Source organism: Phyllostomus hastatus, unplaced genomic scaffold, assembly GCF_019186645.2.
Source record: "Phyllostomus hastatus isolate PE091 unplaced genomic scaffold, TTU_PhHast_1.1 phas_scaffold_78, whole genome shotgun sequence".
Taxonomy (NCBI): Eukaryota; Metazoa; Chordata; class Mammalia; order Chiroptera; family Phyllostomidae; genus Phyllostomus; species Phyllostomus hastatus.
In genome coordinates, this window is record NW_025334041.1 from 103,369,769 (window position 1) to 103,395,875 (window position 26,107).

The window sequence follows — 26,107 nt, forward strand, 5'->3', positions numbered from 1 at the left end:
GGTTTTTTTAGGTACTGTAGAAAAGGGAATAGAGCAATGTGTTCCAACTTTTTTCACATCATGGCACACACAAGCCAGGATAATAAAGAAATGGCTCATTGTCGTCACGACAGGACTGCTTAAGGCAAGAGGCTGCCCAGGCCCCACACAGCTACCCAGAGGGCTGAAAGGGTTTGCACGTATGTAGCCTCCTCGTAGCTCACCTGTGTGAGGTGACGCATAGGTTAGGAAGCTCTGAATTAGAGGACAGGCAAGATCACATGGCAATAAATGTCTGGGAGAATTAACTACACTGAGGTTATTTGTCTGGTTGTGTCCTAATGAATAAAATGTGGGTAACAGCCAGGGACACAAATTTAGTGTCAACCATGTTGCCATGACAATGGGCCTGGGGTGTTAAATGGAGTTTACTAAAATGTCTCTTTTATGTTATGTATGGAGTAAAACCTACTAAATAGCATGCATTTTTTTCTTCCCTATTTCAATCTATATCTCCTAAGAAAAGCCCTGAAATGGTAGGATCAGTGCCCCCAACCAACTATAAAGTTAGTGACCTTTATCCAGGGCATCTTGCCTTTCTTCACTTTCACCCCTGGCACCCACATCCCTATCCAGGAGCCAACTTCCTACAGGCGGGCTCTCTCTCTTTCCCTCAGTCTGTCCACCCTGGCTCTCGAGACATCTCCGATGCAGGCAAGGACCCTAGATGTAAATGTGCCATTGTACATCGTCTCCCTGGAGCATGTACACTTTAGATGCCATGTCATTGTTAAACATGAAGACCTGATTTTTTTTTCAAGATATTTCAGGCCTTGGGTCTCATTAGGAGAGGTGAGCTGGTAGGGAGATAGGAGAGCCTTATCTTCATACTCTTGAAATCTCTAACAAGGCCTGTATGGTATTTGACAGTTATCAAATACTGCTTTATCTACCTTACCTAATATGTTGGTCAGAGGCAGAGCAGGTGATCATATATATGCCCGGTTCGCAGAGAAGAAAACTGAGGTCTCAAGGGATTAAATGACTTGTTTCATCATTCTGTTCACTTGACATTCACTTTTAGGGTAAGGTCTAGCTTGGCTGAATGTCAGAAGGGAGGGGTACCCTCAGCTTGCCAAGAACCTCCTCCAAATCAGCATTCAACTCCCATTTCCACTCAGAAGATCCCACCAGCCCCACACATTGAATCAAGGTCAGTACATCCAGACTTACCTCCTTGCAGAGCTCTGTTTGTCTGCCTGGTGACCTTGAGTCCCCCAGCCCCCAGCCAGATGGCAGGGTAACACAGCTCAGAAAGACACAGGTGCTTTGTCTTGAAGGACTAAATGTATCAGTGTTGAGATTGAGATGGGACATTTGGGGCATGAGAACCAACAGGTACACTGATGAGAGTTGGCTTGAAGAGCCTGATCTTTCTGAGAAAGCAGGAACCTCGCCTATTTTTCTCTTTAAATCTTTCCCCTTTATGTTTTTCTCAGCTTCCGACTTTTGAAGTGTAATTGACAATTTCTGTTTTTTAAGCATAAAAGGGAAGGTGTCTGGACTTCTAATGCATGTAGTGACCTTAACTAGCTTTCTTGGGACCATAGCCCTTTCACTGAACTCATGAAAAAGGGCATCCAGTCTCCGGAGTAACTGGGGTGGCAGGAGCTGGTAGGGAAAGCTCAGGAGCAGAGTTACCAACACAATATGACTGAGGCATATACATACCAACAGCAGTCCCCCTACCCCTGCCCCACACACCAAGACAAAGAGAAAGAAACTACACCTGCTCTTTCAATACAGGCTGACGTTTTTTGCTCTTCAAGGCCATGCCTGATATTCAAATAAACCAAATTACTTTGGTGAAAATACACTCAACCTTTATGCTTCGTGTTATGTTTCTTTGAAAAGCACAAAGTGTGACTGGCCCCAAGTCCAGGATTGATGGCTTGAGCCCTTTTCCCCAATGTCTTAGTATCTATGAATTTTTCTAGCCAAAAGCAAAATACTTCTGTTACTTGGATTTACTGAACTTTACTTCTGGAGTCTCCACTGCCAGATCCTTCTCACCCTCTCAAAGCCCCACGTAGTTTTGGAAGGCGGATCTCCTCTCTACTACATCCTCCTCCCTCACCCTGCTGCCTGCCCAGTGGAGTTTCAGGCCTTTCAGGACCAGCCACACCACCTGGGTGAGATGGGGTGACTGCACCCTTCTCGCTCTGCCTTGTTCCTTCCAAAATGAAAGATCCAGTGAAGGAACTTCAGTCATGTCACCCTCTAGTCCCTTTCTCACCCAATTCCACATGCCCTTGGGAACACAGTGTATCTTTCTGCAAACCATTTTTCCCTTATTAACTTTGCAAATCAACCTGCTTCTGTCAAAATTACACTTGACTAGAATGCAAAGAGAAAGCTGAACAGAAACATTCCTTTTTCTTAAATTTTTCCTTTCTTTTCTACGTAAAAGAAAAACCTTGACAGATACAAAAGAGAACAGAAGCAGAATGGCTCTCAGAGAAACTTCCCACAGTGCACTATTTTGAACCCTGACCAAACAAAGGCATCACTGTGTTTCTGCCCTTTCCCTCCTTCACAGCACCACGTATCCCTACTCAATACAGAGCAAGTCACTGTCTGTACTGCAGGGAAATGGCAATGGCTGACCAGAAGGTCAAGGTGCACCTGCTATTCTGATCAGCCCTCTAGGATACTAGAGAACAGCAATTTGCCAGCTTCAAGGACCACCCCTTTCTCTGAGCGGTCATTGGGCCCAGGGCCAGCATTTTACAAAGATTAAGTCTACTTTAATCTTCCTCCATGTCAGGGTTCACTACATAATGACCTTTTCTATTGTTAAAAGAAAATTCAGAGAGCTTTACTTGATATTAATATTTTATTAAACAAGAAACAAACTGTTCACATACAGGGATAATTCAAACCTGAAAATGGTATGACTCTCAAAGGGATGATGTTACAGGATGGCTTATAAAGTGAAAATGAGGATGTTGTTTAACCTTTACAATGATTGGTTATTACAAGGAGGGTTTCCAGACAGCAGAGGATTGGTTAAGAGTGATTATCTTATATCAGTTTAGGAAGATGAGTTAACTTTTATTTATGATTATAAAAGCACTTACAAGAAATGACCTAAGTTTCTCTTACATTCATGAAACATTCTAGATTAAGTTTCACTTATATGACTTAACTGGTTTTGTTTGCTGAAGGGATCATCACGCCTGGTCTCCATTTTATATTATTTCATTTTAACACTATTCTTCTCTCTGGCATGATCACTGACACTGTCATCTCCTCAAACTTTTACCAACTGAAATTACAATGATAGTGGTGAGTTCTTTCGATGTCCCTTTAAGGGATAAGAAAACCATAGCTCACCCCAATCACAATAATCCATGGCATTTGGGCTTCGGGGAACCTAATAGTTCCTTATGTTACAATAAAAAAAGAAAATACAAAGCTGTTGGTGTTCTCTAATCACCCTGCCATAATTGATTTGTCTTTATTCCACATTTCATCCAAGGTGAAGAGTGGTGTAAGCCTTCTTATGTCTGAGCTGTAACAGCATGAGAAAGAAACCTTGTGTAGAAGGCTTGTGAACCTTGTGTAGATTATTATTTCATTAAGATCCAGAGTCAGACACAATGGTTTAGAGACTCCTGCCACCACCTCCCCCAACTTTCACCTTCACTTAGCAAGAGAGGACAGCCTCTCTGCTGATGAGCCAGCCCTTAGAGGTAGACCAACAGTTCTGTGGGGATACCATCCCAGAATGTGCCCATCGTTCTGAGATGGTAGGCACCACGTGGTACTGAGACACTGGGTACTGCCCAGGGTCAGTGTGAGATCCACCTCTAGTCACAAGTGGCTTCAAGTTTTCAGCTTTGGAAGGGTGGACAAGAGGAAGCCTTTATGGTCGTACACGGAGCAAGCCTTACTCTTTTCCCGAAATCTTATCATGTGACCAAGTTTTGAGAGATTTGCCAGTCTTACTTTTTGACATGAGCCTGAGTTAATTCATGATCTTTCAATTTTTGTAGAAGAAAGGATCTAACAAGTTATTAGAAGAGCCATGCCAATGGTTCAATACCAGTCCTTTCCTAGAAATCCTCAGTGGTTCCCATTTCTTCGTAAGTCAAGTCCAAACATATTTACCTAGGACATTGCTTCTCAGTGGGACACTTTTGCCCCTAAGGAGGCAAAATTGGTTCTTGGCAAGGCGGTGAAAGGTAGTTTTTACCCCTTTTATGTATAAGAGAAAGGAAAATAGTTTTAAAATGGACACCAGGCTTCATGACCCCTCGAGCAAACAAAACCAGTTAAGCCACATAAGTAAAACTTAATGTAGTATATTTCATGAACAAATATATATCCAGTAATTAAACAGATATATGGTATATCTATGGTACAAAAATTTCATGAGAATAGCAAGAGTAGAAGATTTTGGGGAAAATATCTGCCAAAAAGCCTCCTTATGAAAGCAATAATGAAAAATACTGACAGGGAATGAAAGCTTTTATAGTCTGATCCCAACATGCCTTTCTATCCTTCCTCTTCCTATACTTTTATATCAGAAACTGGCAAACTGTTTAGGCGGCAGAGATAAGCTGGAGGTAAATATGTTTGTACTTTAAAGGACACGATCAAGAAAGTGAAAAGACATCCCAAAGAATGGGAGGAAATATTTTTAAATCACATATATAATAAAGGTATTTATCCAGAATATATAGAGAACATGTATAATTCAACGATATAAAGACAAATTACCCAACTTAAAAATAGGCAAAGAATTTAATAGACATTTCTTCAATGAAGATACATGAACGGCCAATAATGTTAAGATGCTTACCATCATGAGTCATTAGGGAACTGCAAGTCAAAACCACAATAGAATGCCCCTTCACACCCACTAAGATGACTATTATAAAAAAGACATCCAATAACAAGTGTTGAGGAAGATGAGGAGAAATTAGAACATTTTTACATTGCTAATGGGAATATAAGATAATGTAGCTCTTGTGGAAAACAGTTTGACAGTTCCTCAAAAAGTTAAACAGAGTTCCCACATAATCCAGCAACTCCACTCATTTGTATATATCCAAGAGAACTGAAAACCTATATCTACACAATAATGTGTACATGAATGTTCAAAGCACCATTATTCCTAATCATCAAGAGTGGAAACAATTCAAATGTCCACCAATTGATGAATGGATAAACAAAATGGATAAACAAAATGGATATACAATGGAATACAACATGGCTAATAAAAAGAAATAAGGTTCTGATAGAGGATACCACATAGATAAATCTTGAAAACACTATGCTAAATGAAAAAGCCAGACACAATAGGCCACATATTGTATGATTATATTTATGTAAGATGCCCAGCATAAGTAAATATATAGAGACAAAAAGTATGTGGCTGCTTTCCAGGGGTTGGGGGGAAAAGGAAATGGGCAGTGACTGCTGAAAGGCAGGTGACAGCCTGGATGAACATGCAAGGACCGTGTAAAGGGAGCTTGGTCAGGAGGTCAAAATTAAGAAGTGTGGTAACCACTGGTAGGGCAGGAAGTTGTGGGCCAGTCCTGGGTGATAAATAGAATGAGTATGTGCTCTGAAAATGCCTGAAGGTCGGTAAAGTGAAAATCTTGAGAGTTATCCAGCAAACTGGTCAGTTGTTGAATAAGTCGGCTGCATAGACATTGAAATCTAAGACGATGAATGAAATAGTGTAGTCGTATTCTTATCGTCAGGTTGTATTGGGTATAACAGAATATTATGGATTTGTTACTTAATTCCAACATATAAATATTTCCACAAAAATCCACTTGGTAAAATTCCCCAGTGAAGCTATTCAGTCCTGGGCTTTTCTTCACAAGAAGTGTTTTGATTATTAACCCAGTGTCTTTATTTGCTGTGTATATGCAGATTTTCTATTTATTCTTATTTGATTTTAGTAGTTTGTGTCTTCATAGGAATTTGGCTATTTCACCCAGGTTATCTAATTTGTTGACATACAATAGTTTACAGTATTTATTTATAATCCTTTTTATTCTGTAAATTAAGTAATACATTCCTATATTTTATTCCTAATTTTAGTAATTTGAGTCTTCTCTCTTTTTCCTTAGTCATACTAAAGTTTTGTCAACGTTACTAATTTTTCTAAAATTCTCTTTGTGATTTTTTTTCCTACTGCTTTTTGGCTCTAACACTCATGCCCTTCAGTCTGCTCAGTCTGCTGGTTTTTGATCTGGCTGGCTCCTCTTTCTCGAACTTCTGGAGGTGACAGTTTAGGTTATTGCCTGGATATCTTTTTTAATTTTTAATATAGATATTTTTAGCTATAAATTTCCTCTAATCATAGATTCTACTGCATTCCACAGATTTAGTATGTTTTGTTTTCATTCATGAAACTACATTTTAAAGTTCTAAAATAATTTTCAATCCTGAGTTCTATGCCCTGTGAGACTAGCCTTAAAGAATAGAGATAACATAAGACTTTCTCAAAAGAAGGAAAACCTAGAATATTTGTTGCTATTGAAATGGCACTAAAAGAAATCTTGAAGTTCTTCAGTTTGAAGGAAAATTATTCCAAAGAGAAATTTAGAACATTAATAACAAAGGAAGAGCAAAAGAAATGATAAAATAACTATAATATCTAGGTAAATACAATAAGCTACACCCCTCTTGATTTCTTTAAATACATTTGGCAACTGAAAGCAAAAATTATAATTTTATCTTATGGGATTTTCAATGGATATAAATGAAATGCACATGACAACTACAATGTGAAGGAAGAAGGTTAAAAGGACTATGTGGTGGTAAGGTTTTTACATTGCTGTTAAAATCATAAAATATTAATTCTAAGTAGAGTCTGAAACTTTAAGTGTGTATATTTTAATCCCTAGGGCAGCCACTTCATAATTTATACAAAGAGATATGGTCAAATATAATTTGAAAAAAATCAAATAATCCTTAAGAAGGAGGGAAGGAGGAAGAGAGTTATAAGAAATAGAGGTGATAAACAGAAAAATTAGAAACAGGTAGAACTAAATCTAAACATATTAATCTAAACATATAAATCTAAACATATTAATAACTAATGTATAAATGATTTAAACATGCCAATTAAAATAAAGGCATTCAACTATATGCTAAAAGAAATATACTTTAATATTACAGGAAGGCTGAAAATGAAAGGATGAAAACAGATATACTATGCAAACACTAATCAAAAGAAAGTTGGAATAGCTACATTAATATTAGACTTCAGAGGAAATAAAAGAAATAGTAGACTTCAGAGAAAGGAAAACTACCAAGAATAAAAAGAGATATTACATTATAAAAATAGAAAGGGTTAAAAAGACAATAATTACAAATGCATTTGAAAATAATCCAATATTGCTTCAAAAGTGCATGAAGAAAAAATTGATACAACTTAACTGAGTAATGGACAAAACTACAACTGTATTTGGAGGCTTTAATACTCATCTCTCAGTAATTAAAAGAACAAGTAGGTAGAAGATCAGTAGGGATATAAAAGAATGAACATCAACAGCCAACTGGATCTAATTAATATTTCTCAGCTTATTTTATGAGACCAGCATTACTCTGGTATCAAAATTAATATGGATTGTGCAACAGAAGGAAGCTATGGACTAATACCACTCATGAACACAGATGAAAAATCTTTAACAACATACTAGCAAATCAAATCCAACAACATATAATAAGAATCATACACAATGACCAAATGGTGTTTATCCCAAGAATGCAAGACTGCTTAAAATCAAACATTACAATCCATAAACTATAATTAAAACATGAAAGAAGAAAACATGATTATATTAATTAATGTAGAAAACATTTGAAAATAATCTAATATCCAATCATGGCACAACACAGCACACTTGGAATAGAAGACTTCTCATTGACAAAGGGTATTAAAAAAAAAACCCTACCCCCTAATATCACACTTAATCATGAAATATCAAAAGCCTTTCTCCTGGAATCAGGAATAAAGCTAGAATGTCCACTCTCACCTCTCCCTCTCAACATAGTACTGAAAACCTACCCAGTACAATATGGCAAGAAAGAGAAATATAAGGTATTCAGATTGAACGAGAAGAAACAAAATTGTCACTATTAATAGATAACATGATTGTTGATATAGAAGATACACGCAATCTCAAAAAACTAGTAAGTGACCTTACATCCTGCACTTACCTGCACTTACTAGTGCAGGATGTAAGGTCAACTAGTAAAAATTATATTTACTTCAAATTAACAATAAACAATGAGAAACCATAAAAAAATCCAACACTATTTAAAATGGCTCAAAAAATTGAAATACTCAGGCATAAACCTAATATTCATAAAATAGATACAAGATCCTGTAAGTTATAAAATGCTGATGAAAGAAATGAAGAAGACCTAAATAAATAGTGAGATATGCTCTATCATGTTTATTTATAGTTGGAAAATGTAATACAGTCCAGATGTCAATTCTCCCCAAATTGATCTGTAGGTTAACACAATGCCAATCAAAATCCCAGCAGGATTTTCTTGTAGATACAGATTAGAGCTCATTCCGAAGTTCAAATAGAAGGTCAAAGAAATTAAAATACCCAAATTAATTTTGAAAAAGAACAAAATCAGAGAATTCACATTACCCAGTGTTAAGATTTACTATAAAACTACAGTGATCAAGAAAATATGACATTGGCAAAGAGATGAACACAAAGATTTATGAAACAGACTAAAGAGTCCAGAAACAGATCAATGCAATTATGGCTAACTGATTTTTGACAAAAAATGGAAAAGGAACTCAATGGAACATGATAGTCTTTTTAAACAAATAGTGTTGGAACATATACACAAAAAGAAAAAGAGAGAGAGAGTACACCTTGACCTCAACCTTATACCTTATGCAAAAATTAATCCAAACCCAATATGGGTCATGAATCTAAATATACAACATAAACCTATAAAATTCTTAGAAGGAAACATCGGAGAAAATCTCTATGACCTGTAGTTAGGCAGAGACTTTAGACATGCCATTAAAAGCATTATCCATGAAAGAAACAATTGATAAATTGGACTGTTATCAAAATTAAAAACTTTTGCTCTGGTAATACACTGTTAAGAGAATGAAAGACAAACTACAAATTGGGAGAAAATATTTTTAAACCACATATCTAAGAAAGGACATGTATCCAGAATATACTTTAAAAAAAAATAAACTCTTGGAACTCAACAGAAACAAAACAACAACAAAAAAAGTCAGGGTAAAGACTTAAACAGACACTTCATATAAGAATGACAAATAAGCACTTGAAAAGGTGCTCAACATCAGTAGTCATTAAAAAATAATTAAACCTCAATGTGATAAAACTGTGCACTTATTAGGACAGCTAACAACAACAACAACAAAACAAAACTGATACTACCAAGTGCTGACACGGATGCAGCACATCTGAACCCTCATGTATGTATAGCTAGTGAGAATGCAAAATGGTAAAGCTGCTCTGGAAAACAATTTGGCAGTTTCTTATAAATGACCAATTTCACTAGTAGGTATTTATTGTGGAAAAATGAAAATATATATTCATATAAAAGCCTATATATCAGCATTAATTGTAGCCCTATTCAAAATCACCCATAAATGAAAACAACCCAAATGTCCTTCAGTGGGTGTCCTTCAGTGTAGTACATCTGTACAATGAATTACTACTCAGCAACAGAAGGAACAGGCTATTGACCTACACAACATAACAGATGAACCTCAAGTGAACTGTACTGACAGAAAAAAAGCCAGTCTTGAAAGGCTAGATACTGTATGATACCATTTATGTTACATTTTGGAATGGCAGAAGTATAGCAAGAGAACATAGATCAGTGGTTACCAGGCCTTGAAAGTGGGAGGGCCAGTACAACTGCAAAGTTGCAGCATGGAATTTTGTGGGGACAACACTGTTCTGTATCATAATTGTGATGGTAGGAGTTACATGAATCTATACATTTGTTAAGACTCATAGAATTTTACACGCACACACACACACTTTTACTGTATGTTAGTTTTAAAAAACATACTCACTTAGTTACACTGCAGCGAGAACTGAAAGTAAGGTCACACAATTAACAGCCTTGAACAATGGTCAATTAATGTTAGTTCATTTCCCCGACTCTTTCCTCCTCTTAGCCAAGGCCAAGCCCTTTTCCAGTGGTCAGTGTCCCTACTAGCTAGAATCTGCATCTTTTGCATGGTCCAGAGCTGCCAAAGCCTGACAGAGAATGTGTGGATCTGCACCCCACCAGCTGTGGCTCAGCTCCTCACCACCACGTTTTATTCCAAAATTAGTGCAAAGGCCCTGTTTAACAGGAACATCTATTGCTTATATCAATGAGTGTTTCCAAAATAAAAAAATGTCAAAAGTCAAGGTAAAGATTTTATTCTTAGAGTAACATGAAATATATCCCCATGTTCTGAAGATTGGAGACATGGCCTTCTGTTACATGCAAGGTATCAATACTATTATATCACTGCTGCAAAGCTGTTGCTTTGTCATACAGAGTTACTCTAGATATTATCATTTGTAAATTTCAGCATTCTTAATGAAGAATCCTTATGTTTCTATCGACCATTGCTATTTATTTCTACCAATTAAATATTGTACACAAATACTGCTTTGTTTCTATCACAGCATGTAAACTATTCAGGATCTGCTCTGGGTTAGCAGCTCGTATCTAGAGAAACATAATGTTAGCTTAATATTATTTTATGTCCTTGTGATGCAAAGCAGAAGTATTTATCTTGATTTCTGGTAAAATCTCTGGTCCTTATTAGAAAAAAAACGAATGCTAAATAACGCTTTCTTCTCATCCCCACAGAGGAAATGAAATTTCTCAGGGAATTTTTCCTCTGTCAAAGTACATGTTGCTCTTAAGATTAGGTATAGATATCATCAGGTTATTGCGTTAAAGATTAAATAACTGGTTCTTCAAAACCCCATAATAAATAACACACTTACAATCTCAGGAATGAATTTAGATATCAGATTGCATTCTGAGCCCCATCTTGTTCCTTTTCCTCTGCATCTATTTTAAATAGTTTTATGCATTTGTTCTCGTCTCTAACAGAGTTCATTTGAGCATTCAACATTTGCATTTTACACAGTCAGTAAAAGATAATTATTCAACACATATGCTTTCTGATTAAATGTGTGAAACTTCTAAATAGAAAACGGAAATTAGTTTTAAGTGCATTATGAAAGACTTAAATTTATCTTTGGTTCATGGAGCAGTGATCAGCTTTCCTCGTGGCATTCCTGTGGTTTCATTTGCAGTGACTGTCAGTCACAGTTAGCCAGTGTCCATAGATTCCAGAAGGAAGTTTACCCTGGTTAATCCTCCCATATCTGAGCACAAGCAGCTCTAAACTAACCTTTATGTGACAGCCACCTTTCAATACAGTATCTTGAGCTAAATGTTGTCAATAAAAATCACAGTTAAATCAGGCTGACATTAACAGGAGACCAGAACAACTGCTTCAGAGGCACACTATTTTTACCATTCTATCAGATGCTGTCTGAGGCTCTGGTGTGTCATTAAAGTGGCATCCTGTTTATTCACTCTGACAGAGTAAGAGTCAGGGCAGCCCTGAAGTCTATCCAGACCAAGGCCCAGAGTCCAGAGTAACCCAATTCTGAATTAATTTAATATGACTGACTCTTGGAGGAATTTTTAGTAAAATATTTCCTTTTACTTTCTAGAGGCATCTTGTGCTTTCCCAAATTCCCAGCACAATCTCACATGACTGCTGACTCTACTTTGAATTAATTTAGCTGGTACTGCTTTCTAAAGAAACAGCTAAGCTGCAGACCTGTTTTGCTCTCATTCATCCCCTCTGCCCCCATTGAAACATTACCAGCCCTGGATCCCATTGTCTTATCCTTCCTATAGCATGGGTTTTGAGGACCAGACTTGAGTTTGAAAATCAGATCCACCACTTAGTAGATGTGTCCGTGATCAAATTACTAAACCTCTCTTAACTCAATGTCCTCATCTATAAATGGACACAAATACTGTTACTTACTTAATAAAGTGGCTTTGAGGATTATATTAGATAATGCAAATGAAATATTTAGCATAGCACCTGACACAGCCAACACCAAATACGTCCAACACCAAATACATCACTACACACTCTACTACAATAATTAGATTACACATACAGTGTATGTATATACATCTTACAGTATATTAAAATAGAGCATGAAATGTATCTTGCTCACTACTGTTTTCCCAGGACCTTAGATAATGTGTCATGTAGTAGGTGATCAATAAATGACTTGAAAATGAATAACTGTACATGGCACATCTCTTACTCCCTCCATCTATCAATACATCAGTCTAGCCAGCTATGTATGCATAGGTAGTATGTAATTTTAAAGGAATATTTCTTCTTTATCTGTTAATTTATGCACAAACAACACTCTGTTCACTCTAAATAATTGCCCCATGACTTTTTTATTTCAAATCACCTTTCATTTCTTATTTCCCTGGCTAGAATATAAGTTCATTAGGGAAGACATCTTTTTATTTTTACTTTTTTAAGTAATTTTTTTGACATTTGGAAGTGCTACTTGCTTTTTTTATTGTTGTTCTATTATAGTTATACCAATTTTCCCGTGTTGCTCTCCCCCGCCCTCACCCCACTCCCACAGTCAATCCCCACCCTGTTGTCTATGTCCATAGGTCATTTATACTTGTTCTTTAACTAGGTCTTTCTCCTTTTTTCCAACCATATCCCCCTCCCCCCTCCCCTCTGCTCCCTGTCAGTTTATTCCTTGCATCATCAGGGCCTAGAACACTGTCAGAACTATATACATAGGAATACAACAAATATTTGTCAAAAGAACAAATGGACATTCTTTGACTCTGCCTTTCAAAATCTGCCTTTCATCCTCCATCTTGGCTCCCCTCCCTCATCTCATTTCTATTCAAAGCCCTTCTTCTCAACAATGAGATATATACACTAATCTTCTTCACTGCACTGTGTATCTTCTGAGGTCAAGTTCTTTCTGCCCTGACCCAGCCCCAGCACCCAAACTTAAGCTCCATTGACCAGAGAAGGAGGTCTCCAAGGGAATGGGCACATATCCTATTTCTTTGTGTTGTTATTCTAATGAATCATGATAATGTGTTAATTTGGGGTTTCCCACCCCTCTCAGATTGTAAGGAATTACTAAGATTATGCCTCAATCATATACTGAGAGGAGAGTTGGGATAGGATAGGAACAGCTTTGTAAAAACCTTTCCCATCACGCCTGCAAGTAGTTGCCAACTCCCAACTACTTAATGATTAAAGCATCTTGCTGCTGGCTCTTTGTGTCATTGCTCTAAGGCAGGTATTATCAATCTTCACTATGCATGAGATTCACCTGGAATAAGGATACCTGACCACAACCTGCCCTCTGACCAGGCTCAGGCATGTAAAGTATATGAAAACTCCTCCAAGTGACTCTAATATGGATCCATGGCTGGGAACCATTGGTTGGTAAACCAGACTAGCTTTTCAGGTATCCAAATCCCGAACTCAAAGTCTTAAGGCACAAGACAGAAGAACAGTTCAGCAAGGAATCTGACCAACAGGTAGCTTATGCCACCTCTAAGGCATCAGCTGCCACTCAACTGCAGGTGATTGTAATTGTGTAGGGATGTAGCCCAGTGTTGCTAGACCTACTAAATCTTCAAGAGAAGCCATAAATCTGCAATTATAAACTTTCACAATTTGAAGTGCTGGCAATCAATTGAAATTTCTTTAAAATACTCTGTGGGTTGAACAAAATTATCTCGAGCTGGACTCTACGCATAGGCCAATAATTTGCAGTTTTTACTTTATACCAATTGTGCTCCCATATCCCAAGAAATCCTTTCTATATTCTTCACCATGTCTGCATTAAATTATTAGATAGCTAGATTCTTTTTTCATCACTCATGTATGTTTTAGGTATTGTTTTGAACAAAACTCATTGCTATGCTTAGAATAATTTTAAATAAACAAAAAAATCTGTGATTTAGAGTATGAGAATCTCAAAGACTGAAACTTAGTGCTATTGTCAATATAAACCACACCCCCTTTCTACTAACATGTATTAATACCTAAAATATGCAAAGCACTTACTAGGCCCTTCAGAATACATACAAATGGTATAGTTCTTGCTTTATAAAACCATTCCATGTACTGAGAAGATAGGACACAGACCCATAGGATTTTAGTACATATAAACACAAGCCAGTTATTAATGGCGAAGGCCTGGCTAATTTGAATTTATACACAGGAATAAAACATGTTATGGAAAAGAAATGTCTCAAATGGATGACAAATGAGTTAAGATTTCTAGAGGCATTAGTGAACAATTGAAGGGACTTTGTGTGTTTTTAATTTTTGGTGACCTTCCTTTCCCTTTGTCTTATCTTGCTTTTAAGTTGGGGAAGGTCAAGGCAAGCAGTGTTAAGAGGAGCACTCTGATCATGGCAGATGAGACAGACTGGACAGTAGAGACCAGAGGACAATGAGGTCACAGCCAAAACTGCAGACAGTAGGAATGAGGGTCTGGCCTGGGTGGCAGCAGAGCATGGAAAGGAAAAGATAGGCTCAAGTGATTTTGACCTTTACTAGAGAAAAGGGAGGGTTAGCTACTATCCAGTAACCCCCTAAGATGGATTTCTTTCTGTGTTGGACACTTAACATAAAATGATCTCTTTTACTTTAAACAGAATATGACTGAAATTGGAGAGCATTTGAAGAGGATTCCACTATATAACCACATTGTAAAATTTATCGTATAGGGCCTTAGAGATCATCTGGGCCAATCCCGTCACTTTAAAGATGGAGCTTGATTTTTCCCGGTCATTTACATACCTTGTAGCAGAGCCAGAATAGAGTCCAGATTTCTAATTTTTTACCCTAGTGATCTTTCCTCTTCACTATGTTGCTTCTTCATGCTGAGCTTTCATGTAAATAGGTCATAAATCATGTATCAGACTTAGGTTAAGAAGATGAACGTGAACAAGTGATAAAAATGAAAATGAACAGGTGATAAAATGTGGTGTAGAGAGGAATTCCATAACCACTCAATGAAAACGAGGGAGGGGGGAGTCAGGAAAAAGTCTCCACAACCTTGATGCAAAAGTTGTACAAAGGAAAGGATAAAGTCAGCAGTGATATACAGTTAGCAGTAGTGCCTGTGTCCCTTTTATCAGCCCAGCACAGATGTTGAGATAACAGGACATAAATGGAAATAAAAGGAAAGCAGATTCAAAACAGCTATTAGAAAGCCCTGCTCACTGGAGGATGATAAAAGTGAGGAATCGCCACTCTGGAAAGGTTGAGGGGAAGTCGTGGAGACTCAGGGCACAGTGAGGTGTCATTGGAGCTGGGCTTGCAGTGGCGTCTGCCTCATGAGTTTCTGTCTTGAAAACAAACTTTCTCTCCAAATGAAACCTCCTGGCATTATGATTTGACACAATAGCGTGTGGTAGTGTCTCCATAGGACATATTGCCCAGAAGTTCAGCTGAATAGATGTTCTGATGGAAACTAAACCTCTAGACAATCGGATCTCCCTACTTTAGCCAGCCCAAGGGCTGAGCTCCTGACTTGCAAATGTTTCTGACAATCTTAAACTGTGCGGAAAGGTAAAGCCAAATTGCCCTGTCTCTGGCCTTAATTACTCAACAGCCCAAGTAATAAGAGCTAAATAACAGGGGTGGAAATAGGAATATGAATGCTTTACTCCATACTTCCACTTAAGTCTATAGTACTTTTTCTCTCACAGATAAAACATTACAAAGGATGACTTGGGGAAGGTTTTCACCAACTCAAAAATCATAACATATTGACCAAGATGGATTTAGTAGGGCACAACCAGAAAATAACTTTCATTACTACCATTGCCAGGTACACCTACTCTGTTGACTCATTTCTCCCCATTCCAGATGAAATTTTGAACAGGCCTAAATAACTACTCCAGCCTCATAAATGTAATGAAAGTCCACTGTCATCAATTATTAAAGGTCAACTCTCATCCTATTTAAAACTTCCCTATTCCGCTGTTTGAGCCTGCTTCAGACTCAGAAACCTACAACTGGTGAGGAAGGGACAGTTTCTTCTCTCTTTTCTATTCCACCTCCTTGTCTAGTGGCTGCTGTCCCTGGCCTCGCCTGGGCTGGACCCAACATTACTGGCACAGTAGACCTCTGTCTTTGGACCCTCCAGGTGTGACATGTGTGCTCCTCAGGATTCCTCACACTGGAGACCTCCACCTGTCCTTCCCGGAGAGTAATCCCTCCCTGCCCAGGCTTCAGCAGTCCATTTCATACAGCCTCTCTTTGGGGGGCCAGCTCCCTACATAGGAAGGTCCATTTTCCTGAGGATGCACAGTCCAGCTCCCTTCTGCAGGGTCCAGGTCTCACTCTAGGGAAACCACACCTTTATCGATAAAACAGCAGCTCTCTTCCAAAGCAGCTGGCCACTTCTCACCTTCAGAGGTGAGGCTTGTCATGTTTCAGTCTCTGTTATCTCCCCAAATGGCCAGAAAGGCAGGTCAACCCCCTTAATGTGTTCTCCTAATACCTCCCACATTTGGCCGAAGGCAAAGGACAAGTGCCCTCTCCACACCATGGAAGAGGGGATCCAAAGAACCCTGACACTCCTGTCCCGAGAAATCCTCAAGGGAGACTTTGCAACCACCAGTGAACTCTCAGCATTTGCGTATGCGGTCTAAATGTGGGTGAAGGGCTAATGCTAACTGAATTCACATTGAGGTATGGAACACCTGTGTCTATTTTATCCTTCTAGACAGTTGTGACTCGTGTCAAACTGTGGAAAAGTTTTTGTTTTTAAGTTTAATTTAAAGGCAAATTATACATAAAGCCACTTTTCCCTACTGTGGAACCTCTTTCCTACTACTCCCTGCCCCACTGGCTTCAAGACCATGTGTAACGACATAAAAAACTCAACCAGTTAGCTATCCAAAGGATTTTGACAGTGGGGCAGACAGTGCTGGGTCATGGTAATGAGACAAATCAGATTATTTAAACTCTATTTTTTTTTCTGGATGATTGCTTATATTAGTTGATTCCACCTCTTTGGATAGTTTTCCAATGCACATTTCCAGGAAGTTAATTAGAGTATGAGTTTGACCTAAAGGGTGTGAAGCACAAACACTCTTGGCATTTTGAGGTCAGAAAGATGATCAATTTCTTCTTGCATACCCTTTGCCAAGCTGTTCTCACTTTAATTTTTAAACTTGTGTGAAATTCAAAGAACACAGGACCCAGTGTCATTTACACTTGGGCCATCATAAAAAGGCAGCTTCCTCAAAAAGAATATTGGCTGTTTTCCAGGCTGCCAGAAGCTTTTTATGGGATCTTTTAAACCATTCTCCTTTAAGCCAAAAAAGGAAATTAAATTTGGCCAAGGGTGAATGGACTGCCCAGGACATGAATTGCTTCTAACAGAGACAGTTCAAGGGATCCTAAAGCTTCCCAATTTCAGGAAAGAAAACAGTAAATCCCACCCACCCCATTTATCACGGAGGAGACATTATGTAACTTGCAATAGTAAAGAAAAAATTGTATTTTCAGAGCCAGCTTGATAAACTGTGCATTTTTGGAGAAATTATGCAGGCATTTTACACTACCTTACAGAGTGGAGTAAGGGTACCATCTGACAAAACAGGTATGATGCTGTTTTAAATAGCTCTGTTTAAAAACAAACAAATAAATAAATAATTCTTGCGCTATAGCCTGGTGAGAATTTCGATCTTGAAAAATTAATTATGAAATATTTCAAGCATGAAATATAGAGAATAACATAATAAACCCCCATAAAACTCCACTCCACTCTGCCAAATCATAACATTTGGTCATAATTGTTCATATCTTTTTTTCAAAATAGAAAACACTTTAAATGTAATTGATTACCACTCTTTTTCCTACTGCCACAGAAGTGAACACTACACTGATTTTGGTGCTGATCATTCTTAGAACTTTCCTTTTGACAAATACAGATACATCACTAAACATGTTTAAATATACAGCCTTTTTTATCAGTCAGGTGTGGTGAGGCCAACAGATCAGAAGACGACTGCTATTGAAAAGACAGTTTGCTACACTCGCAGCTCCCAGGAGAAGGGTGCAGGGAGCACCATGGAGGGACATGTGGAGAGGCACCAGGGTCAGCTGAGAAGCAGAGGGAGCCACAGGATAACCTGGCAAAAGTCTTTCTTATGGCTTCCACGGGAAGGAGCAGAAAAAAAGAGGGTAAACAAATTTAGAATTGGCTAGTTTGAATAATTCCAGCAGACCGCAGGATGGAGGGACTGCCCTGAGGGGTGATTAGGGAAGAGGAAAAGTGGCCCAGAGAGTAAGGGCTCCATAAAGTAGATGGTTAGGCATATGGAGTCCAGACTGGCTGGTTTGTGGATGACAGGCACCCTCACATGCCAGCTTTCAGCCAACTCTAGGATTAGCCCTCTGACGAGTCTTTCCTCCAAGATACGAAGCCTTGCGGTGTTAAAACTTCAAAAATACACCTGACTAGAGTAGCTCAGGGGATTGAGCGCGGGCTGAGAACCAAAGTGTCACAGGTTCGATTCCCAGTCAGGGTATATGCCTGGGTTGCAGGCCATGACCCCCAGCAACCACACATTGATGCTTCTCTCTCTCTCTTTCTCCCTCCCTTCCCTCTCTAAAAATAAATAAATAAAAATTTTTTAAAAAAGCTGTTGGATCAGAGCTTTCACTTTAGAAGAAAAAAAAACTTCAAAAATACAGAATAAAAAGGCATGACTCCTGCAAAACAATATGATGTTTCATTTTGCATGTTGTTAACTTTTATAAAAATCAGATCATACTGTACATATTGTACACATCCCACCAGTCTTCTCTTTCTTCCTTTCTTTCTTTCTGCTCCACAATATGCTTTAGGGATTTATGCACATTGCTGCATGCAGCTCTTCTCAGTTTGTTTTTTCTCGTTGCTTTATAATTTAGCATTGTGTCAGTATACCATGGGTTTGGATTCTTTTAAAAACATTTTAAGAATTTACTTACGCAAAGATCAATTGGAATCGGACAGCATCCAGTCTAGCAAAGACAAAGGAGCTCTGAGGAGCTTTACAAAATAACAGGCATTTATAGGCAGAAGGGAGCAGGAACAAGGAAGTTACACAAGACAAAAAAGTGGGCTGGTTATTACAAGCCACTTCCCTTTAGGAGACAGCAGCAGTTTATCAAGCAGGTTACCTAATTAGTGCTGATCAAGTGATTCTTTATCTTCTTTTTAAAATCAATTTATTGGGGTGACATTGGTTAATAAAATTATATAGGTTTCAGGGGTGCAATTCCATAATACATCATCTGTATATATAGTATCGTGTGTTCATTATGCCAAGTCAAGTCTCCTTCCATCACCATTTATCCCCCTGTACCCTTCCCTACCTCCCACCTACATGCGCCCTTTCTTTCTGGTAGTCACTGCACCACAGTTTGTTAATTTTATTCATTATTTAATCATGAGCATTTGTTTCCAGTATTTTTACTATAACGTACAATGTTGCAGTGATTAATCTTTTACCTGCCTCCAGGTGCACCTGTGGCAAAGAGACATGGGATGACTGGGTCCAAGAGCATTTGTACCTTCAACTTCAATACATACTGCCAAATGGCTATTAGGAGTACTTGCAGCCAATTACCCTTCCACCTAGGGTATAGAAAATGTCCTATTGTTCCACTGCCTCTGCAGCTCTGTCCTTGTGAAGCTTTCTTTTTAATATTTGCCAACAAGATGGCATGTAGTGGTATATAGTTAATGCTTAAATTAACATTCTCCTGGTCACTAGTGAGTTTGAGCATCTTTTCATGTGTTTATTGGGCATTTGCATTTTCTCTTATATGTGTATAAGTTGCCTGTTCACATCTTTTGCCAATTTTTCTACTGGTTTGTATGTATTTTTCTTATTATTTTGTAAAGCTCCTTATATTTTGGATGCTAATGCTTTTTTAGTTGTGTCTTAAATATCTTTCCCAAGTCTATACTCATCTTCTCAATACTTTATGTATCTTTGTTTTACATAAATTTTAAGTTTAATATAGTCAACTGTCTTGGAAATTTATTTTCCAATTTTGGTGTGAAGTGAAGTTTTTTGTGTCTTTTTAAAGAAAGTCTTCTAAACTGTATATTATATTTTATTTAAAAGTTTCAATGTTTTGATTTTTCCCATTTAGAGCTTTAATAAGGTTAGATTTTTTATTTTAATGTGGTAATAAGCAAAGGTCTTATGTTATTTTTTTCCACTAAGATAATCAATAGTATCCTTTATTGATTGGTCCATATCTTCCTCCATTGATTTTTAATGCTTCCTGGTCATTTGTCATTTTCTCTTGTTTATGGTCTAGTTCTTTGCTCTTTAGTCTCTTCCATTGGTCTGTTTTTTAATCCCTGTCAATACCACAGCATGTCAATCAGTATAACTTTATAAAAATCAGTAAGTGAGATTGGCCTAAATTGTTCCATTCTTTTATTGGCCCCATCTGGTTTTGTTACTGATGTTACACCAGCCACATAAAATGAGTCGGAGAGTGTTGTTCTCTTCCGCTGGTCTCTGGGATAGTTTGTATAAGATGGAGATTGTCTACTACTTTAAAGAGGTAGAACTTACTTTTTAAATCATAAAATGCTGACTTTGTTTTATGATGGGTATCTCTCAAACTACCAACCCAATTAGTTAATGTTTATAGATATTCAATTTTTCTATATTTTCCTAAGTCAGTTTTGGTTAAAAATGTATTTCTAGGAAAATTATCCATATTCTGATTTTGCAAATCTAATGTTATAAATTATTCTTAAGTTCCTCTCATTTAAAACCTATTATACCTGTGAAATGCTACCTTTCATGTATCTCATTGTTTTATTGCTTAAAATGGACAGATTATTTTCTCCTATTAATATTTCCAAAGACTTAACTTTTGATTTTGTTGGTCCTTTGTATTATTTTTAATTGATTTCTACTCTTTATTATTTTTTCTCTCCACTTTCTTTAGGCTTCTTCTCTCGAGGCATACTTAAATTTTGCAATGTGCTTTAAGTTGATCTGTTACACTCATTACTTTACTTTAAAATGAAGATTCACTACAAATAAAGTTCCTTTTCCTTTTGCTTTTACCAATGTTACCTATTGAAAGAAAATGTGTGTGCATATTTTATATTAACTGGAGCTAAACAATAAGGATGTAATGAATTAATTATCAGAAAGTTTCTGGTTAAACAGTGTTCTTCAATAAACATTCAAATAATGTTACTTTTCTATAATAATCATTTTAGTGTTAAATTCATAAATCAAGAGTTCTTGTAACTATTGTAATAATATTTTCAATATTACAAGAAAGCTTCTTTAACCATCTTAGCAATAAATTTATGTAGAAACTTAACCTTATAATTATGAAATACCACATTAGTACAGATTGAACTTAAGTTTTATGTATCAAGTTGTCAAGTTTAGCTATTTATCCTCTCAAAACATTCTATCAACAGTTCCTCATTTATCAATATTTCTTATGAAACTGCTTTTGAGTTTGCACCTGAAGTTCCAGCCACAAACGGAATCAAGAAATGTTGGCTTTATAGTTTGTTCCCAGGACCCTGTTGTTCATTCACTAGTTTCCTATACTGAAAGCTTAGAGCATTAATTTTCCATCTTTTTTATTTTTATGGTATAATCATTTAAGGCTGCAAATTTCTCCATACAGAACAGTTTAGCTATATCCCATAAGTTTTATTTATTATATTTTAATTATAATTCAATTACAAATAATTGCTAGTTAGTATTGTAATTTCTTCTGTGACCCTATCATTTAAAAGGAAGTTTGTTTTTGGTTTGGTTTGGTTTAGGCTTTTCAGTTGGTTGCACATTTGTTGGGGTGGGGGTGAGGGTGGGGTTAACTATCTTTTATTGCTGATTTCAAAGTAATTTAATTGCGTCATTGTCAAAGAAAATGATTTGTTTGATGCCAACTTGCTTTGTGACCTCGTTCTTGGTCAATATCATTTTAGTACTTCTTATTAAATAGGTAAGGTTTCCAGCGATTATGAAAACCCACCTACTCGATAGGAAGCACTAGTTTCTTTGTTCACTGTTCCTTCTTGCTTTTTGTTCTTTCCCACTGAATTAAATTTTCTTCTTCTACAAAGGAATTCTTTTGCTAAAACTTTGCTGTTAGTGGCCAATAAAACTTGTCTAAATGTGCCTTTACTTTCATATTTGAAAATAATCATTCTAAGTTGACAATTATTTTTCTCTAATAATTTTGAAGGTATTTTACAAGTTTTTCTAATCCTCTTTTTATTTGAAGATAATATCTTTTTCTCTCTGTTTGCATTTACAGTGCTTTTTTATGGCTCTACAGTTTTAACTAACAGATATCTGGCAGTGGATTTATTTCTGTCCCTATCCTGGGCATTGTTGAGATTTCTGATTCTGAGAACTTATGCCTTTTATAAATTATGGAAAATTTCCAGATTACATTTTACTGAAAACTGCCTGTCATCCATTTTCTGTGCCAGGGAGAGAGGCAGGGGTTGTTGAGGGGACAGGGAGGGAGAGAGCACAGGCAAATGAAAGAAATAGATCTTTTCATTCCATCTTCCATGTTTCATCTCATGTACCAGTTTGCCATGAAAACACAACCCCCCCAGCTACAAAGTCCACAAAAACTGCCTCCCCTACACTTGGGCTTCAGTTTACCCTCCGAGTATCAGGTTTGCATTGGCTGGTCAGGGTTCCATCTGGTATCCAGTGGATTTACTTTGGACCCCTGGGGATTTCTCATTCTTGCAAGCTCGTGTGTACATTTAAAGCAATACTTGTTATATGTTACATATAATTTCTAGGTCATTCTTAGTGGCAATATCTTCAGGTTATCTAGTTTATAGCATTTCAGGAAGTAGATGGAAATCAAGATGTTCCATCTTCCAAATAGATTTGATTACATTCAATTTTAAGCACTTAATAAAGCTACAGGCAATGAAAATTTTTAAAATATGGCTGCTACTAGGGTTGAGGTAAAAAGGGCCACCTAGTTGACCTGTTTTCAATAAAAGAGTCAATTATCTAAGACTCTGCTCTTTGTACATCTCATTATTTTACTTTAATATTTCAACTCCCTTAAATTGTTAGACTGAGTAGTCTAAAAAGCAATGTTATAACGTGATTTTACTATATTGTTTTCATCATTTTTCTGTCACATGATAAGCACAAAAGAAATTCATCTGTGTTAACTACAGTTATATCAGCACAGTTAAGAAAATATGAACTCATCTTGATTCTCTGCAGATGGGCATTCTAGAAGTTGACACTCTTCCAAATCTGTTATGCCAAATTGAAAACTAGGTCACTTTTCATTTAAAATTTGAAGCTGTTTAAACTTTAAATTTTAAACTTTTCATTTAAAATGGTTTGCATAGAGACTATGCTTTTAGTAGGACCTGATAGTTTTGAGACCCAGGCTCAAATTCACCCACTCCTTCCAATCTTCCTTTTATATGTTTATGAACCTTGGGGTGTTTCTCATTTCAATCCTTTTGTAACATTTATAGTTATTACATCAACTGTGTCACACAACTGTTTGCCAGTGATTCCAACGTTTCTGGGTTTGCCTTCCCAACATGTAAACCCCTTTGCAAGAACAGCACACAGGATTCTCTCTCATGACATCTCACCACAGAGCTGGTGCTCATAGCAGTCAAATTAACAAAGTAAATAAAAACAAAGTAAAAGAAAAGTTTGCTTGAATAACAACTTTATCTGAAACAGGAATTTCACTAACACCGATAAATGATAGGAGACTGAAGCAATGAAGGTATGCGAAACAATCCAAGCCACCATATTTCATTATTTAATTCCTGCTCACAGACTGCTTTGCAGAAGGAAGGATTCAGGTGGAAAGAAACCCAAATTCTTATGAGTCATTTACAAATCCAGAGAAAGCCAGTGAGAGGAAAGCCAGGGAAAGGAATAGTATCCTATTGTACAGATGCCTAAAGGGTCACTTAGAACTCTACTACCCTCAAGCCTAGAACTCTCAGACTGTTCAACAGCCATTTATTTGGTCATTCCAGAAATGTTTTTTGAATACTAGTCACGTACCAGGTGCTGTCATAGGCATTTGGTATATAGCAGCAGACAAATCAGGCAGTAATGCCTACCTTCTCAGAGCTTATATTCTAAATAGTTACAGGTGAGAGATAAATACACAAATGCATAAATAGATAAATAAATAGAGCGTATGACATGTCAGAAGTGCTATGAAGAAAAATTTAAGCAGGAAAGGGGGCCAGGGCCCCAGTTGGGGAGATTGTCATTTTCAGTAGAGTGATTAGGGAAAGCATCATTGAGAAAGTGACATTTGGGCAAATAGCAGGCTGAAGGAGCAAGCCAGGAGGATGTCCATAAGAACACTCCAGGTAAAAAGAATTGCAAATGCACAAACATTAGGGAAGAAAGAACATGCCATGTCCAAGAACTGGCAAATGAGTACTGTGATAAGAACAAGCTGAGCAAAGAGGAGAGTTACCAAAATTGAAGCTAAAGCATCTGTGGAAAGGGAGAGCACGAAGATCACAAAGGGTCACATTGACCACTGTATAAAATTTGGGTTTTTCCTGAGTTGAGAAGCCTCTGGAAGAAATTTTGAGATAGGTGTGATGCACATATTTCAAGCAGAAGAAAATAGCAAACTCTGAAGGCAGCTGAGGTTAAGAGAAGACTTTTTTTTTTTTACATGGGAGAAATTGTGGCATTTTTGTATACTGGCATACAGGATCCAGTAAAGTAAAACTAGGTGAACAAAACTTATGAAAGAAAGGGGGGAAGGCTGTAGTGGCCACCCTGACTAGAAAGAGGGGGAAAGATCTGATGTGGATGGGAGGAGCTGTGCTTAGTCAGGTCCAGGGTTCTGATCACCAGCGTAACAGGAGGAAAACTGGGGTATGCAAGCATAGGTACTGATGGATGGATGGCTGGGAGCATAAGGAAGCTCTCTCTGGGTTGGGTTCATTGTCTCTTTGAAAGGTCAGCTATGAATGACAATTAGGGAAGAGGTACTGGGGGCAGGAGGAGAGAGGGAGAAAAGGCATCACACAGGGCTATGGAAAGCAATAAGAAGTAGTGGTGACAAAGAAGATTCATATCCAAGCTCTGCCATGAGCTGTGTGACCCTGGGTAATGTTTTTAACTTCCCTAAACCTCAGTTTCTTTTCATGCAAAATGAGGATAACAATAGTGCCAATATGGCTGCTCTGTGGTGAAGATGAAGAGAAATCATGTAAAAGCAATTGTGACTACTAAATAAATGGCAAGCACTTAGTATATGTTTGCTGTTAGCTGAACTAATTCATTAGGCACTCAATTACTTATCAATGAGTGGATAAGTTGTGATATTTTATGTCCACTCTCTTTTCAGGCGGCTTGTCCTCACCAACCTTCAAGTCATCCCAAAAGGAGCATTGCCGGGATTTGGGGACCTGGAGAAAATGTACGTACCTGACAGTGCTGTGTGTGATCGCCTCCGTGGGGCTACGGGCGGCAGCCTCAGACCACACCGAGTGTGCTGCCCTGTGCTCAGAAGCCAGAAAACTCGTCATACTTCCTCCCAATTTATTTCCATATGATAGTTCCTAAACAGCATGTGGAAACTTCCAGAGTGTAGCACTGAAATAAGCAGAAGCAATCCAAGAATCCTCACTTTTCCCTTTTATAAGGTGTTGCTCCCAAAGGACTTACGAGTGGATTTTTTACAAACAAAAGCCTGTTTTCTCTGCTCACATCCATCCTCTTTCAGGGAACCTTTCTATCATTTCTGACTAATTTTGAGTTGACAGCAGGGCCTAACATTTGTGCTTTAGAGCCTCTCTAGACTTCCTATTCCCAAGCCATGCTGGCAAGTGGTGACTGATACACAAACATTGAAAAGTATCTGGAAAATTTTACAGCACTGAAGGAGATTTCCTTTGAAAAAAAAGAAAATTCCTCTCTTAATGCACAC

The 26,107-nt window shown here is 37.5% G+C and overlaps 1 protein-coding gene across 1 annotated transcript in view; it reads left to right on the forward strand.

The window, feature by feature from the left end:
- Positions 1 to 26,107, forward strand: part of FSHR (follicle stimulating hormone receptor) — a 159,386-nt gene that overhangs the window by 40,999 nt on the left and 92,280 nt on the right. The window contains exon 2 of the mRNA XM_045827297.1: positions 25,526 to 25,597. Within this exon, the coding sequence (XP_045683253.1) occupies positions 25,526 to 25,597 (72 nt within the window). The remainder of the gene's footprint in view (positions 1 to 25,525; positions 25,598 to 26,107) is intronic.